Genomic DNA, 15,495 nt, shown 5'->3' with positions numbered 1-15,495 from the left:
ACCGGACTTTTGTTTATGGTGGTGATATACAACGCAATTTGAAACAAACTGTCGCCTGGAAGGACAAAAATCATTTACTATAACATTACAACATTTTATCGTCAATGTCGACAAAAACTTTAGGTATTACTTCTAGTCAACTGGCTTCCATTGTGGCATAATTTCTCTCCATAATATGTTTTCTCACTGTATTTTTTCCATGAATGTTATGTATGTAATTTTTTTATGAGATGAAAAGGGTCCGGACAGAATGAAAGAAAGAGTCGCGTGCAACGGTAGAAACACTTGCAGCGAATAGTTATCACAACTGTGCTGTTAAAACCGATTTTACCTTCGAATTGCCTTTTTTGAACAATTCAGTGAAGCACTAAACTAAATATCTGCCAGGTAATATTCTATGTTGATCACGTGATATCGGACTGTATTAACCATGGTTGTGATGTTTCACGGTATAATACATGTACAAGGGAAGCCAATTGAGAAATCGTTGTCTCGAATCGTCAAAACTTATCAATATTATTGCTATATTTTATTGCCTGACATGATGAATATCTACAAACAGTTGCTATATCAATGGTCTGGCTCAACAAAAACGGAAGTGCAATTGTTACATTTTCATATATTGATACAGTATATCTAAAAACAAGACTAGTATAAATTGTTACAATGTATATGATTTGGTGACGATCGGAAAAGATAGCTATAGCAAAGAAAATGTAGCAAAGTTGATAAGATTTTTGTTATGCCAGGCGATAAAAAGAAGTACAGGTTAGAGTTTGATAAGCGAGATCTTCATGAAAACGCTTGGATGGAGTGAAGAGGATCTCTGAACCAACAACTGGGTGGTAGGCTTATTAATACTATTGAAATCGTCATACGAGGGCCATGCAGGCTATATTTGATATGCATCGGTCTTGTTAATAGGGGGTGGGGTGGGGAAGAGACGAAGGGGAAGATGGGTAATATCAATTGCATGCAAATCAAATCGCCACAACAATGGCAAAATATATTCAGTTTTGGGTAAACACCATTACACATTTTCGTGTCATATGTGTAGGTCAAGAGAATAGGACGATAATGTAATGTCACCTGCACTGGTAAATTAGCTTGTTTCAGATTGCCGCTGGCGGCAGAAGTATTATGTGCATCAAGTCCGTCTAGATCTGTTGTTGCTTGTGCAATGTGTGTTACCCGTCAATAAAAAAATACCTAATAATCTTTGCATGATGTGTTGTCATGAAAGTATAATTTCACACAGGGGGTGGGGGTGGGGGTGGTGGTATCATATCAGTGTTTGATTTGCTTGTCACTAGACACCTAGTCTCGCTGCCAGACTCGTGACTATAATCCCTTAGCTTTGTAAGGCACACGAAGTAAAAGAAAAATTTTTCTCAGACCGAAGCAAATTTGGTGGGTCTGAGATATTACTCACAAGTATACATTACTTGCTTTCAAAAAGTTATGGAATGCATTTGAATTTTCGCCACTATCCTTTGCTGTTTTGCATCTTTGTGAAGTTCTGAGATTTCGCATTGAGAAATATACTATCAGGTGTGTCAATAGCAAGATTAACGACGTGTAATACTAGGCTGTTCAGACTACGAAAAATCTTGCCCATGGCCTGGTCCCAGTAAACAAATTTGGACGTTAAAAGACGTAATTTTAGCTCATTCATATGCATAATTATATACTTAGGGGATAAAAGTGTGTTTTTTGTGTGTTTTTTTGTGGAGGTTTTCTTTCGTCCAGCCGCTTCTTTTTTTTCTAAAGCGACTGGATCAGAGAAAAGAACTTACTATGGGAGCTAAAGACACAAAGCTCATTAATATGCATATATACTTAGAAGATAAAAGTGAAGGGTATTGATTACGTAAAAACAGTGTCGTTAAATGGAAACTAAAGAGAACAATACTGCAATCCAGTAGCCGTATAGTCATTACTACTTAGTCAAATTTGTCTGAAAACGACGTAGGGAGGATTTTTATATTGTTTACGAGGGTATTTCGATTGTTAAAACCAGACTTTTGTTTTCACTGAATGGAGGGAACGTGGTAGCTCGTAAAGAAACACACTGGACTGTGAAATCCTAAGATAGATACTGGGTCTATGTCACACCTTTGAAAGAGATTTCCATCAGGACTATTAGAAAGTAGATAATCTCGTCATAGACAATCTCCCTCTAGTATGCGCGGCCTGAGTTACCATGGTTACAGTTGTTGAAGTGATACGTGTGTGCCTACACTTATTTCATCTAAACCCGGCGTACGTGGCCTGTCTGAGCTCTAACACCATCGTTTTTAAATGGGAACACAAGTTTATTGCAGAATTTCATGACATAACTTTAAAAGAACTGTACAGAGATTTTAAGTAGGTGAGTAAGTAGGTACTAAATGAGTGGATTTTCCTTTCAAAATTCAGAACTAATCTTCAAATGCATCTCAGACCACTGTAGATCTTTAGTGGGCTGGGGCATTCATTATACAGAATAAATATAGGCATCTGCATTTTTGTATTCTTCAATTGACAGATAAAAACCACCCACGAAATTGGTACTGAGACGGAACTACAGCGAAATGGCTTCATCTGCATATACATATACTAGTATCACATTCATTCATCAAAGTCATGAGCTAACGTCAATATATTCTTTCGGCAAAATTTCTGTGAGCTTTTTATGTGCGAAGTTATTGCCCATAATATACCTGAAACTTGACGGTGTGTAGTCTCACTGTAGGTAAATCTTTTGTTTGAAATGTTACACAAGGACGTGATGACCCGTTTTAAACTCTTATTTTATTGAGAGACTTAATAAAAACATGCCTGTCTTATTGACATTCCTTCTTAATCGATACTTCTCAGTCACTTGCAGTTTTAGAACAGTGGAAAGCTGTCATTGATATTCATGAGCAAGCGGGAGAACTTTACAGTGGTTCATGTAATACAGAGTGCTGGGTTGGAATGTTTACCTGTTATGAATGAGTCGTATTTTATGGGGAGGAAGACTGAGGACAAAATATTTTGGATCAAAATTGATTTTACACCCCCTCCCCCTTCATGCTCTTAATACAGTCATGTTCTCACCACTGAACACTAAACAGGATGTGTACATGTACAAATGGATGGTAACCCCCCCCCCCCCCGCAACACTCGCACACATATACTACAGTTGTACAACTGCATTATGGTGGCATTACTAGTGATAATAAACTTCAGTTAGATGTGTGATTCGTATCTCGTACCGAGCTCTAACCTATACTTGGAGATACTTTGCCAGCAGAACTTTTTTCGTCAATCTTTAGTTCTGTGGAAGATAGCAGCACCACAATGGCTGCTGGTGGTGGTGGTGGTGGTGGGAGGGGATGTTCCCCTCCCAAGCTGCAACATTCTTGTTCATGACTTAATGATCCCACCAGGGATATGCAGATTAGGGCTGAAAATGTGTCCTTTGGGTCAAAAATCGTTAATGCCAAACTTAACTGCTTAGGAGATTAGATACATTTGGTGGGAGCCTGATGGAAGGGGAGGGATTATTTCTATGGTATGTTGATACTTGCATTGTTTGTTTTTGGAAAATGGTATTTGATGAATCCTATAGTTTCACTAATTATGTTAATTGATAAAAACCTGTTTTTCACAATGGCAATAACTAGATTTTTCTAGACTTTTGATGTTATTCAGCATAAATTTCCGAATAAGATGCACTAATAAGATATTTATTTTGTAATTATGCCTGGATTAGTTAGATTGACCGGACTATATGCAACCACAATGATTTAATCATTGTATGCTGCAAATTAGGCTTCACGAAACACGACAGATTTGTTTTTGGAATTACCTCAATGAGGAATCATGAGAAATAATAATTTTATCATGCGTAACAGAAATACAAAACCGACAACGATTCTCCATAACAACCGTTCCCCCTTCTCCACCCGCATGGCTCTGGGCAGGATCGTTAAAACTAATAGGGCTCTTTGTATCGACCAAGGTTGAAGTTGCTTGTTCTTTGTCTCAGTCGGGAAGTTATGTAGTACATGGCCCGGGGTTTGGTACTTGAGACAACAACAAGTACCGTCTTACGCAGCAATTCAAATATTTAGAGTCAAACCTCTCTATATAGGCTCTGTGTAATTACTAGGTACAAATACATTCTTGTTATTAAAGGTTTAACACTTGCAAATGTATACTGACTTGCATACCGTGGAAACTGATACAAATTTGAACACGGTGGATATCATTCAGATTTATACAGTTGATTTGTCATGTTTGGTAAGCCAGAGTCAATATGGTATGAAAAATAGTACGGAGTTCCTTCACCAAGTTTTTAACAGGATGATAAATGGGCCGTCGCAGGCAGAAAGGGCCCTTATGTCGAGTTTTGCTACATTTTAAGTTAAAAGTTACACGCGTTCGAACATTGTATCACTTTTCGTTACCCTTCATTTAATTATATTGTGCCAGCGAAGAACTTCGTAAATTTGTGGCAATTACAACGTACACTTTCTTTGCTTTTGAAGTTTCAGGTAGTCTAATTAAATTTCCAATTTGGAAATTCAATTTCTGAATCACGTGATTATGATTCGTATGTGTTCTTTCGTCGTTTGGTTTGTTATTGTTTCACTGGGCTAGATGTCCATATTGTTCAGCATTACAATAAAGGAACACAACGTGCAGTATAATTGGCAAGGTGCCAGATCACTTATGCATTTAAACCACTTTCAATAACATTTCTGAAAAATTAGATGCGAATGGAATTTGACATTCAGTCGTGTTCTCTGCTAAATTACCACAGATACATTTTGTTGCTTTCCTTCTTGGTGAGTAGAACGTATAGTAAACACCGCAGTTCAATTCAAACATCGCGGTGGTTTTCGCTATTAGATGAGAGTCCCTTTACGACTGCCCATTGTATTTTAGTGTTCACCGAGTCTGTTTGATGCAACCAGAAGAAATCAGTAAGAAATTGCACATACACTTAAGATAGCAAGATTGAATGAAAACAGTAACTTGCTACATTTTGTCTAAATACTATTAACTGAGTGCCACCATAGTCTAGACAGTGGAGGGGTTACCATGCAGACATCAAATGCAAGCATCAAAACATTGGCGCCAGCTGCCTGTCTGTGCTTGGTAAATGGTTATTTTCATTTAATACAATGTAGCGAGAAATTGCAAACTTGCTCTTTCCTTAAAGTGTAGAATATGCAGTTTCTCATAGGTGGACAAGCCTACAGCTTAACAGCAGTCAAAGACTTTCTCACAAGTTTGTTTCGATTGAAGACAGAACAAAGGGAATTCTAAGATGTTAGAATAAATCAGGAGAGATTAAATAATGTTACAATAGAATAAGAGAAGCAGTTTAGCATCTATATTGAAAGAGTGTTTTCGGCGAAGCACGTGCAAACGCTGTTGGCACTTCTTTTGGACTCTGTGGTATGATGTGAATTTATTGTCGATGGTCAAACCATGGAGGCATAAAGGGGCTTTATACCTAGCTCTACAGTCACTCGCCCCTTTATACCTCCATGCAAGTTATTTGAAGGACACAACCTGTTCGAAAGGCTCACCATTAATCACAGTGGGACTATCGATCAGGCAGGTGCGTTTAGACGTAGTCAATGGCCATGACTGGATCCGGTCAACATAATGATATTACTGAAGGCTCCTTAAGTGAATGCCCTGACAATGGCATAACGCATGTAAATCCCGGGGGTGCATTCGGGGAGAGGACCTTTTGTCCAATTAGAAGTCCCCGTTTCATTGCAAATCGGATATACTTGTTTCTTCATAACCTCTCTCACGATTTACAATCTGAGAAGCCGCATTAGGTAACGTTGCTCGGTCGAAGACGAGCCAAAATACTTAGTTTGTTGGAATCATGGAAGTTATACTTCCATGTTGGAATAAACATCCATCGACAAAACAAAGATTATAGCAAAGTTAAACAATCGAAATGTATTGTGTGTGGAACCCCGGGGTCAGATGTTTTCTAAGGTAAGTAGTGCTGATTGACGACGCATTCAAGTGTGACTTTACACCGACGGGGCAAACAGGTTGTGATCGATATTCCTATCAACAGACGGAGGCAACAATGGAGATTACTCGCTTCGTTTTCACTTTGCTTGTGTGTGGAATTATCGACACTGTTTCATCTTCAAGTAAGCTATCGGTGTGGTTAATTTTCTTTACAAGTTTTTTCTTCCTTTGCACTACACAAGATGCAAGACTTAGAAGAGTCTTCATGTGATAATCGCACTCAGAACAAAACACCCGTTTCGCATCTTTTGAATCATGTTGACTGCCAAAGTATAGAGAAGAGTTCGGAAACAACCAAATGTACTCGCAAGTGCAAATTCAACAATTTTGAAAAAAAAAGTTTTCGTAAATAAGGAAAGTAGATCTAACCCTCTGTCTGTTTGCTACCGTAGTGACACAAATTGTAAACTTGTCAGAATTTTGGAAACTGTACAGTTATAAAAGACTTGCACGTTAGCTGCTTTCTGTTACAACTGCAACTGTTATAATGTGAACCTGTATTTTCAAGAATTAAAAAAAAACAGGCCACTGAGTAAATACATCTGAAAGTTATTTTGGTTTAATGAACAGACCAAGGTAATTAGAAAGTCACGGAGACTATCGTGATAGAATGAATACTTACACGAGTTTTCTTCTTTTTGTGTTACCTTTATTTTGTTAGGCTGGGGATATGAAGAAAGTAACGGTGAGTATTTTTGTTAAATCACAAATCAAGACATCGAGATAAATGTGGTGGTGGTGGTGATGGTGGTGGTGGTGGGGGGTTTATTGTCAGACTCAACTCTCCAGTCAGAAGTGGTAACCAATAGCAACGCATAGTTTTAAATTTGGTCGACCTTAGGACATCTTTTGCATAATTACCACCTAAACCATAGACAGTGGAGTCAACTGTTTATGACTGTAGCTAGACCTTCACGGACATTAAAGAGATATGAGTTACGTAAGTCTGTCTTTATTCCTAGTCGTTGAATACAGGGCTATAAAACGAAAAGGTCATCCGTGCACACATTACTACTGTTTTAAATGACCCTGCCCATATCGGTAGAGACACAATCTTCCCTACCGTTGATGTATTAGGGGAGCTATCCATGTTCCTGTCCACATGTTCTGACAAAGATAGGTTTTTAAGAAGAACATAAGTACAGCTGAATTTGTTTTACTAGCTGTATTTCTAACTCTTAGGAACCACAAAGAAGTCATTTCCATAGCTATCAACTTTTCATCGTATAACCTTTCTAAAATAGAACTCTAAAAATGGGGAAATCTGGTCCAGAAGAAACCTGGTATACACTGAGACAAAGCATCATGGGAAATAGACAAAGTCAGGAGTTTAATTTTCTCACACCTCTTTTAAACCCTTTGCCCAAAAAATGCTGAGGAAATTGTGTCATGAAAAGCTTCTGACTTAGTTTTCGATGCGAGATTAGCATGGTGAAAATGACGTTTTTCGCTGTCTCTTATAAGCTTATAAAAAATGCATACGCCTCAACTTTGTTCACCTTCAATATAGCAATGATGACGTGGGCAACTCATTGTTACAACACACGACCAAATTTGTGGTTTGTTCCCATTAATCACCATACCAACGATCGTGATCAACTGAAACTCCTCATCACAAAACATAGTTATTTGTTATTTTTACTTCAAGTTGTTACATGTTATTTTACCTACATTGTATTATAGACAGTAGAGAAGGCCATCGAACGATGGCCCTTTCTACAATGCAAACTGGAAGTGGAGTATTGCGCCCTTTACTGCAATGCCGCATAACAATGTATTCTGCCATATACCAAATGCTCATGTCCCTTGCAAGTTTAACATTCTAGTAAATGATATTGAACGCAGGTCCACCCATCAATATATATTACTAAATATTGTATAGCGCTGTTTTAGGTTGTATTGTATGTATGTATGTATGTATGTATGTATGTATGTATGTATGTATGTATGTATGTATGTATGTATGTATGTATGTATGTATGTATGTATGTATGTATATATATATATATATATATATATATATATATATATATATATATATATATATATATGAAAATATACATTCCTGTGTCCTATTGTATGTGGGCAATATGCAGCTAGATATAGGAATTTCACTCTAGCGTCAAAAACCAATACGACGTAATGTTCTATAGCACTGAATAGGAACATTACCCCTACCCCATTAATGTAAAAAGTTTGAAAGCTCTTGCAAACAGATGTGGCTTGATGTCCTTCTTGAATTTATCGACAGTCAACACCAGTCGCTTACTTCTTTCACAAATAATTTTAAAGTTTATTGAATGTTTTTTGTCCAATAAAAATGCCTAAGAACTGTAGAAATAAGTTTTCAGACTTACTAATTAGAGTGAATTATGCGTTATCCTAGAAGAACCAATTCAAATTACACTTTGGCCGGAACGGTGGTAATTGCTGTCATATGAATTATTACTCATCATGTCATTATTACTCATCATTATTACTCATCCCTTCTCACTTCCCTTTTAAAGTCGCAAATAGTATGAAGTGCCTGTGTGTCTACCAGCCTGCTAGTCTAGCTGCTAGACGTTCGGGCTTTCTTTCGATACTATAAGCGAACGAAGTTCGCAGTGAGGGCTTGCCCGAACTTGGATGTTCCATCCTCGATGGAAGTTATAAGAGGTTCACCGTTATGTTTTCAAGTAAATCAACAATATTTTATATTCCTACAAGTTTATTTTCTATAATGGATAATATTTTGAGTGTACGGTGACCAGTTTTGCTTGATTTTATGAGAATGAATTTGAGTTATTTGACACATAAGAGCACACTGTTAATGGGTTTTTGTGTTTTTTTCCGAATCGCATACTACGCTTAACGGACTATATATGTGTTTTTAAACAGGACCTAGTACATGGACGAGTACATATTCATCATGTGCTGGTTCCAGTCAATCTCCTATTAATATTGTGACTGCTAACGCGGTATCACAGACAATGGATGAATTAACCCTGACCGGGTTTGGTTCTTCAGCACCATCAGGTGCAGCAATGTCACTGTCAAATAACGGACATACAGGTAAAGTCAACGACGAATTTATTTGTATGTATGTATGTATGTATGTATGTATGTATGTATGTATGTATGTATGTATGTATGTATGTATGTATGTATGTATGTATGTGTGTGTATGTGTGTGTATGTGTGTATGTATGTATGTATGTATGTATGTATGTATGTATGTATGTATGTATGTATGTATGTATGTGTATGTATGTATGTATGTATGTATGTATGTATGTATGTGTGTGTGTGTGTATGTATGTATGTATGTATGTATGTATGTATGTATGTATGTATGTATGTATGTCTGTATGTATGTATGTATGTATGTATGTATGTATGTATGTATGTATGTATGTATGTATGTATGTATGTATGTATGTATGTATGTATGTATGTGTATGTATATATGTATGTATGTATGTATGTATGTATGTATGTATGTATGTATGTGTATGTATGTATGTGTGTGTATGTATGTATGTATGTATGTATGTATGTATGTGTGTGTGTGTATGTATGTATGTATGTATGTATGTATGTATGTATGTATGTATGTATGTATGTACATGTATGTGTGTATGAATGTAGACATCAATATCTAAATATCTATCTATCTAAATATCTATCTATCTATCTATCTATCTATCTATCTATCTATCTATCTATCTATCTATCTATCTATCTATCTATGGTATTATATAACATAGAATTCCCATATTCCATATAAGTTTATTCCATGTATATTTCATGCCACTGTTTGAAATACAACTTTAAGCAGACCCAGTTATGTCACTTTTACAAAAATTTAAAAAATCCGTTTTTATGTTGCATTTCTAGTTGTAGTAACTCTGACTGGAGACTATTTAGTAACTGGAGGTGGTTTACCAAGTGATTACAAAGCAGTACAGTTTCACTTCCACTGGGGAAACAGCAGCAGCGAAGGCTCTGAGCACACCGTGGATGGTACACAGTATGCCGCCGAGGTAGGTTGTTTCGTTAGCATAATGTCACGGCATGAAATGTTGGCAATTCCCCATCATCACCACCACTACTGCTATACCATGTGCGATAGCCAGAATCCCCTCCCCTGGGAATCCCCACGTGACTAAACTTTAGACAATAATAGTTTCCCCGGCTAATACGTTACTATGTCTTCCCATGGCGCCATAGCCCGCTCTTGGTACTCCCATTACGCGTGAGCAAGGCGTCAATGTCTTGCAGTATTAAATATATTGAATAGAAATTGCTGAGGTCAGAAAATCGTTTTATCAGTGATGGACAAATGAAACTGTTTTGAAGATGAAGATGAAGAGAAGTCTTCTCCTGTTCACACTATCAAAATAACATAAATTTGCTCACAGATGTACGTGGCCACAGCACACGACAAAACAAATTAATTTGGCAAATAAAATATGCCTAGGGGTAAATACCATTTTCCTTCATATGTAGGCTAAAACAATATTGAAAGCCAGTATGCGAAACTTAAATTATGTGAGTGCGTACAGCCTACAAGTGAGAGCGTACTCTGTACACTAGATTGGCACATTGCCTCTCCAGGGGGCGCCATGACAAGATTGCGCCTCAGAACTTCGTCTTGACGACGACAGTAGAGAGCCCTCCACGACACTCTCAGGAACGATAAATTGGAAACGAATGCGATGTTTCGATCCGTCTAATACAGACCCTGATCACACAATGATTTAACTGTCCAGCATTGATGTCTCTCTCTGGACTGATGGAACAATATGTCCGTAAATTGCTAATAGTTGGTATCCGTGGTCAAAGTTGATTTTTGGAATCATGAACACTATTTGATACGGGTTTTGAAGTCATAGCATGTTACTTTCATAACAGTAACTAATAATTTGTTCTTTTATAGATGCATATCGTGTGTTATGACTATCAAAATTATGGTACTGTTACTGATGCTGTTGACGCCTCTGAAGGACTTGCTGTACTCGGTACACTTATAACGGTGAGTTGTCCATTTTCAAGTTTGGATAATCCATAACATACAATACTCAATTCAAGCTAAGTTATTGTCTTTGAATAAAAATGGGAATAATATATGAAGGTGTGTTAGTCACATCGATACACGTCGCTGACGCTTTTGGGATTGGAAGTAAGACTGACTTCAGAACTTTACAATCGTTAGTTCAGCTAGTCATTTTTTCATGTGTGTGTGTGTGTGTGTGTGTGTGTGTGTGTGTGTGTGTATAATTTATTTATTTATTTATTTATTAGTCTTTCATATACAGACACCATTTCAGGGCATAAGCACTGTTCTCCCAATGGAACCTGTTGCAAGATTACGTACACAGGGAAATATATATATATATATATATATATATATATATATATATATATATATATATATATATATATATATATATATATATATATATATATATATATATATATATATATATATATACTGGTCGTTCTACGTCACAACAACTCGTGTCTACGTCACTGGTTTTGCGGTGCTCGAAATATGTCATTTTATTGATATGAGTAAAAATGTTCAAAACTGCCATTGCATAAATTATTATTGAAGAGGTATAATTATATTATTCCTAATAATTTCTTCGTTCAGCCGGAAAAAATCATTACCCAAGGGTTTTTTGTCATTACGCATCTAGCGACTCGTAGTGACAAGGACCCCTTAGGCCACTCGTATTTTCCTCAGCTGAACGAAGAAACATATTGGGGAATAATTTCAAAGTGTCGTTTTTTTATTCAACAATAGTTTAATATTTGTTCTCTTCTACCTAGGTGGGCGGCAGTGAAAATACTGCATTTGCATCTTTGACCGACCAGTTAAGTCAAGTAACGGACAAAAGTAAGAAATTTCAACATAAATATATTTTTTTTAAAAAATGAAACACCAAACAGATTGTATAACTAATTAGAAACCACATATAACGCCTGGGAGTCAATTTTGAAGAAATATTTGCAAATGTGACCGCTTTGACAATTAACAAGTATTATTTCTATGGCTTCAAGAAAAGCTTCAAAGTTGTTAAAAATGTCTTATAAGTTAGCAGAAATTATGCTAATTATTTCTGATTCAGAATAGACCACTTGTAAATGCGTCATCTTGAATGATGCATTATGGGAATATTATGCCACCTGGAAACGCGCCATATTGAATGCTGAATTGGATACATTATGGGATATATAGTATGCAAATTAAAAACGCGCCATATTGAATGATGCATTATGGGATATATCGTATGCCGCTTGCAAGCAACAACTTGACGTACTCTTTCTCATGTCTCCTTTCTTTTTTCATTCAATCAATTTAGATGGCACACACACTTTCAATTCTACATTTAATATTGAATCGATGTTACCAAGCGATCTAACTTCATTTTACCGCTATGATGGATCTCTAACCACGCCTCTATGTAATGAAAGTGTCGTGTGGACTGTCTTCGAAGATACAGTGTCGATATCACAAGCACAGGTAAGAACAAAAGGTGGCGCTGTTTAAATTACGACTCGGCAACTCTCGACATTCTACAAACCTATTCCTGTCGCGATTTCTCATTGTCGTAACACCACAGGTCTTATCTCTTTACGGCAATGACACAGGTCTCTTTACGGCAATGACACATGTCCCTTTACGGCAATGACAGGTCCCTTTACGGCAATGACACAGGTCTCTTTACGGCAATGGCACAGCTCTCTTTACGGCAATGACACAGGTCCCTTTACGGCAATGATACAGGTCCCTTTACGGCAAAGACACAGGTCTCTTAAAGCTTTACGGCAATGACACAGGTCCCTTTATGGCAATGACACAGGTCCCTTTACGGCAAAGACACGGGTCTCTTTTCGGCAATGACAGAGGTCCCTTTACGGCAATGACACGGGTCCCTTTACGGCAATGAACAGGTCTCTTTACGGCAATGACACAATGCGCACCGCCAACAGGTATTACTTTTCATTGCATCAGCGGAAAAGATACAGTGGCTTGCGAGACTGATCTTTCCTGCCTACTATCCAGTCAGAACGGGTGCATATCGAGGGAACATGCACAAACTCATTACAACGGTTACAGTATAAATGCGATGTTTTGCTAATCTAGCCGAGCTATGATATTTTTCAAATTGCGTATGGCGAAACAGAAAGAAATAGTAAATATACAGTAAATTAGAAATATGCTGTCTGTCTCATCATCAACTGACTATCCGATAACAGTTTAATCTTTCTCCAAAATGCAATGTTTTTTTCTATTCCCAAGTTTCCCAATTCCTGTCTATAAAAAATTATATCCCTTCCCTTACACGTCTATAATTATTGTTCATCCATTTTCCACAGATCGAAGCATTCAGAGCTGTTGAATTTGAAGACGGTACACCAATGGTAAACAATTATCGTCCACCCCAATCTCTAAACGGACGTACCGTTTACATTCGTAGTGGCGTCACCATTCCAGTTGCCTCCCTGACACTTCTCCTCGCTTCCTTCGTCGTCAGTTGGTTTACGCAACTCCACTAAGGGAGTGGTACGGTAGCCGAAAAGTACTAACTTCTGCACGCAACTTATGTTTTTGCCCATCGTAGATATTACTTCTCCGAAGTGTCAACATACTGCGCGGAGAAATCATATCAACCGGATGACAAAAACATACTGTGCATGCGCAGAAGTGTACTTTTAATTTCGTCCACCATAGAGTGGTGATTCAAGACACCTCTATGATGGGCGGGTATGGAGTTTACATTTTCAACAAAGATTTAAAAATAAATAAATAAACAAACGGCACAATATTTCTAAGAAGACAGGACACAAAACGACAAACTTGTTAGATATATTATCCTTTGTGTGTGTTCAAGACTTGAATGATTTCCAAAGAAAGACTAGTTTTTGAACAGTACACATCGCGAAAGCTACAACGAAGACAAGATTCGTGGCTTCAAACTTTCATGTAGTATGTGTTCATGATTCTCAAAGTTTGTCCGTAGGTGGCGCTATTTATTGACGCCGACGGTGTGATATTTACTTTCGTGAAATGTTGTGTTTCAGTCTAAATTGAAAGCCCAAAACTCCATACAATTTTGCATAGCTGTGTAATCTATAAATGTGATGTAAAGTAATGTAAAGTATTTAACGTGTATAATATTAAAATATCGGTCAACTGGACAAGTACTTACCATTGCTGCAGATTTCTGTATGTTCAGTATTTCATAATGCTTTAATTAAAGTGGTGATATGGATGAGGATTGGGTATTTATTTGGGATTTTTAATTTATAAAACAATTTTATAATTGAAAAATCAATGTGAAACAACATAGCCCAAGTCCTTGTTTGTAACTCAATAAATTGCAAAAAAGCTAAAAAAAAAATGTATAAAGGGTTTGTTAGTGTACGTACAATAACAAAGAATTTACACATTGGTAATGTTTTGCTATTTATTGATCTGAGTTACAAACAAGGACTTGGTCTATGTTGTTTCACATTGATTTTTCAAGTAGGAAGTGATAAAATTGTATGTATGTATGTATGTATGTATGTATGTATGTATGTATGTATGTATGTATGTATGTATGTATGTATGTATGTATGTATGCATGCATGCATGCATGTATGCATGTGTGCATGTATGCATATATGTATGTATGTACATGTATGTATGTATGTATGATTGTATGTATGTATGTATGTATGTATGTATGTATGTATGTATGTATGCATGTATGCATGCATGCATGCACGTATGTATGCATGTGTGCAAGTATGTATGTATGTATGTATGTATGTATGTATGTATGTATGTATGTATGTATGTATGTATGTACGTACGTATCGGCAATAGTTTGAAATTTATGAGACGTTTTTGACTAACAAAGTCATTATAGTATTTATGAATAAACAGTTAATAGGTGTACATTACTGGAATGTGAGTCTTGATTGCTAATACTACACTACTCTCTTGATGGCCTCTTTGCATCTATAGAAATACATTTAAAAATAGTTACAATTTTTTGACATTTTGTCTTTAAAATAAGTAGTCACTGTCCCGATTCAGTTGACACGTTGCATAAACAATTCTTGGTCTATTGTGAGTCTAATATGGCGAATTGTAAAATTGTCTCCTAGCAACGCGTTCTATACGAACTGACGAAATACAACTCGTAATTTTCAGTATTATTTCCAACAAAATAAAATTGATCATTGATGTTTTCTTTGGTAAATCTATCTCTAAAACAATATATAATGTTCTATTTTGATGATAAAAAAAAGCTTATTTGCTATAATTGGACATTATGTTTCGTTATTCTTTTCCTAGAAGGAGCTTGTTAAAACGCTGGCGTTTTATGCATATGACAATATGTATATTTCTCATACCGTGTTGACTGCATACTAAACTTGTCTGCCAAAGAAACGCCAGAGGAACTACAATTTCCCCAA

At 36.6% G+C, this 15,495-nt stretch overlaps 1 protein-coding gene across 1 annotated transcript; it reads left to right on the top strand.

The window, feature by feature from the left end:
* Positions 1-7,290: 7,290 nt before the first annotated feature.
* Positions 7,291-13,584, top strand: LOC144451261 (carbonic anhydrase 1-like). The gene is made up of 7 exons (XM_078142063.1): positions 7,291-7,357; positions 8,917-9,090; positions 9,916-10,061; positions 10,958-11,053; positions 11,854-11,920; positions 12,387-12,547; positions 13,405-13,584. Exons 1-7 carry the CDS (start codon positions 7,291-7,293, stop codon positions 13,582-13,584), a joined length of 891 nt encoding a protein of 296 aa, XP_077998189.1.
* Positions 13,585-15,495: the final 1,911 nt, after the last annotated feature.

Source organism: Glandiceps talaboti, chromosome 21 (assembly GCF_964340395.1).
Source record: "Glandiceps talaboti chromosome 21, keGlaTala1.1, whole genome shotgun sequence".
Classification (NCBI taxonomy): Eukaryota; Metazoa; Hemichordata; class Enteropneusta; family Spengelidae; genus Glandiceps; species Glandiceps talaboti.
This window is presented reverse-complemented; position numbering and strand designations above follow the sequence as displayed.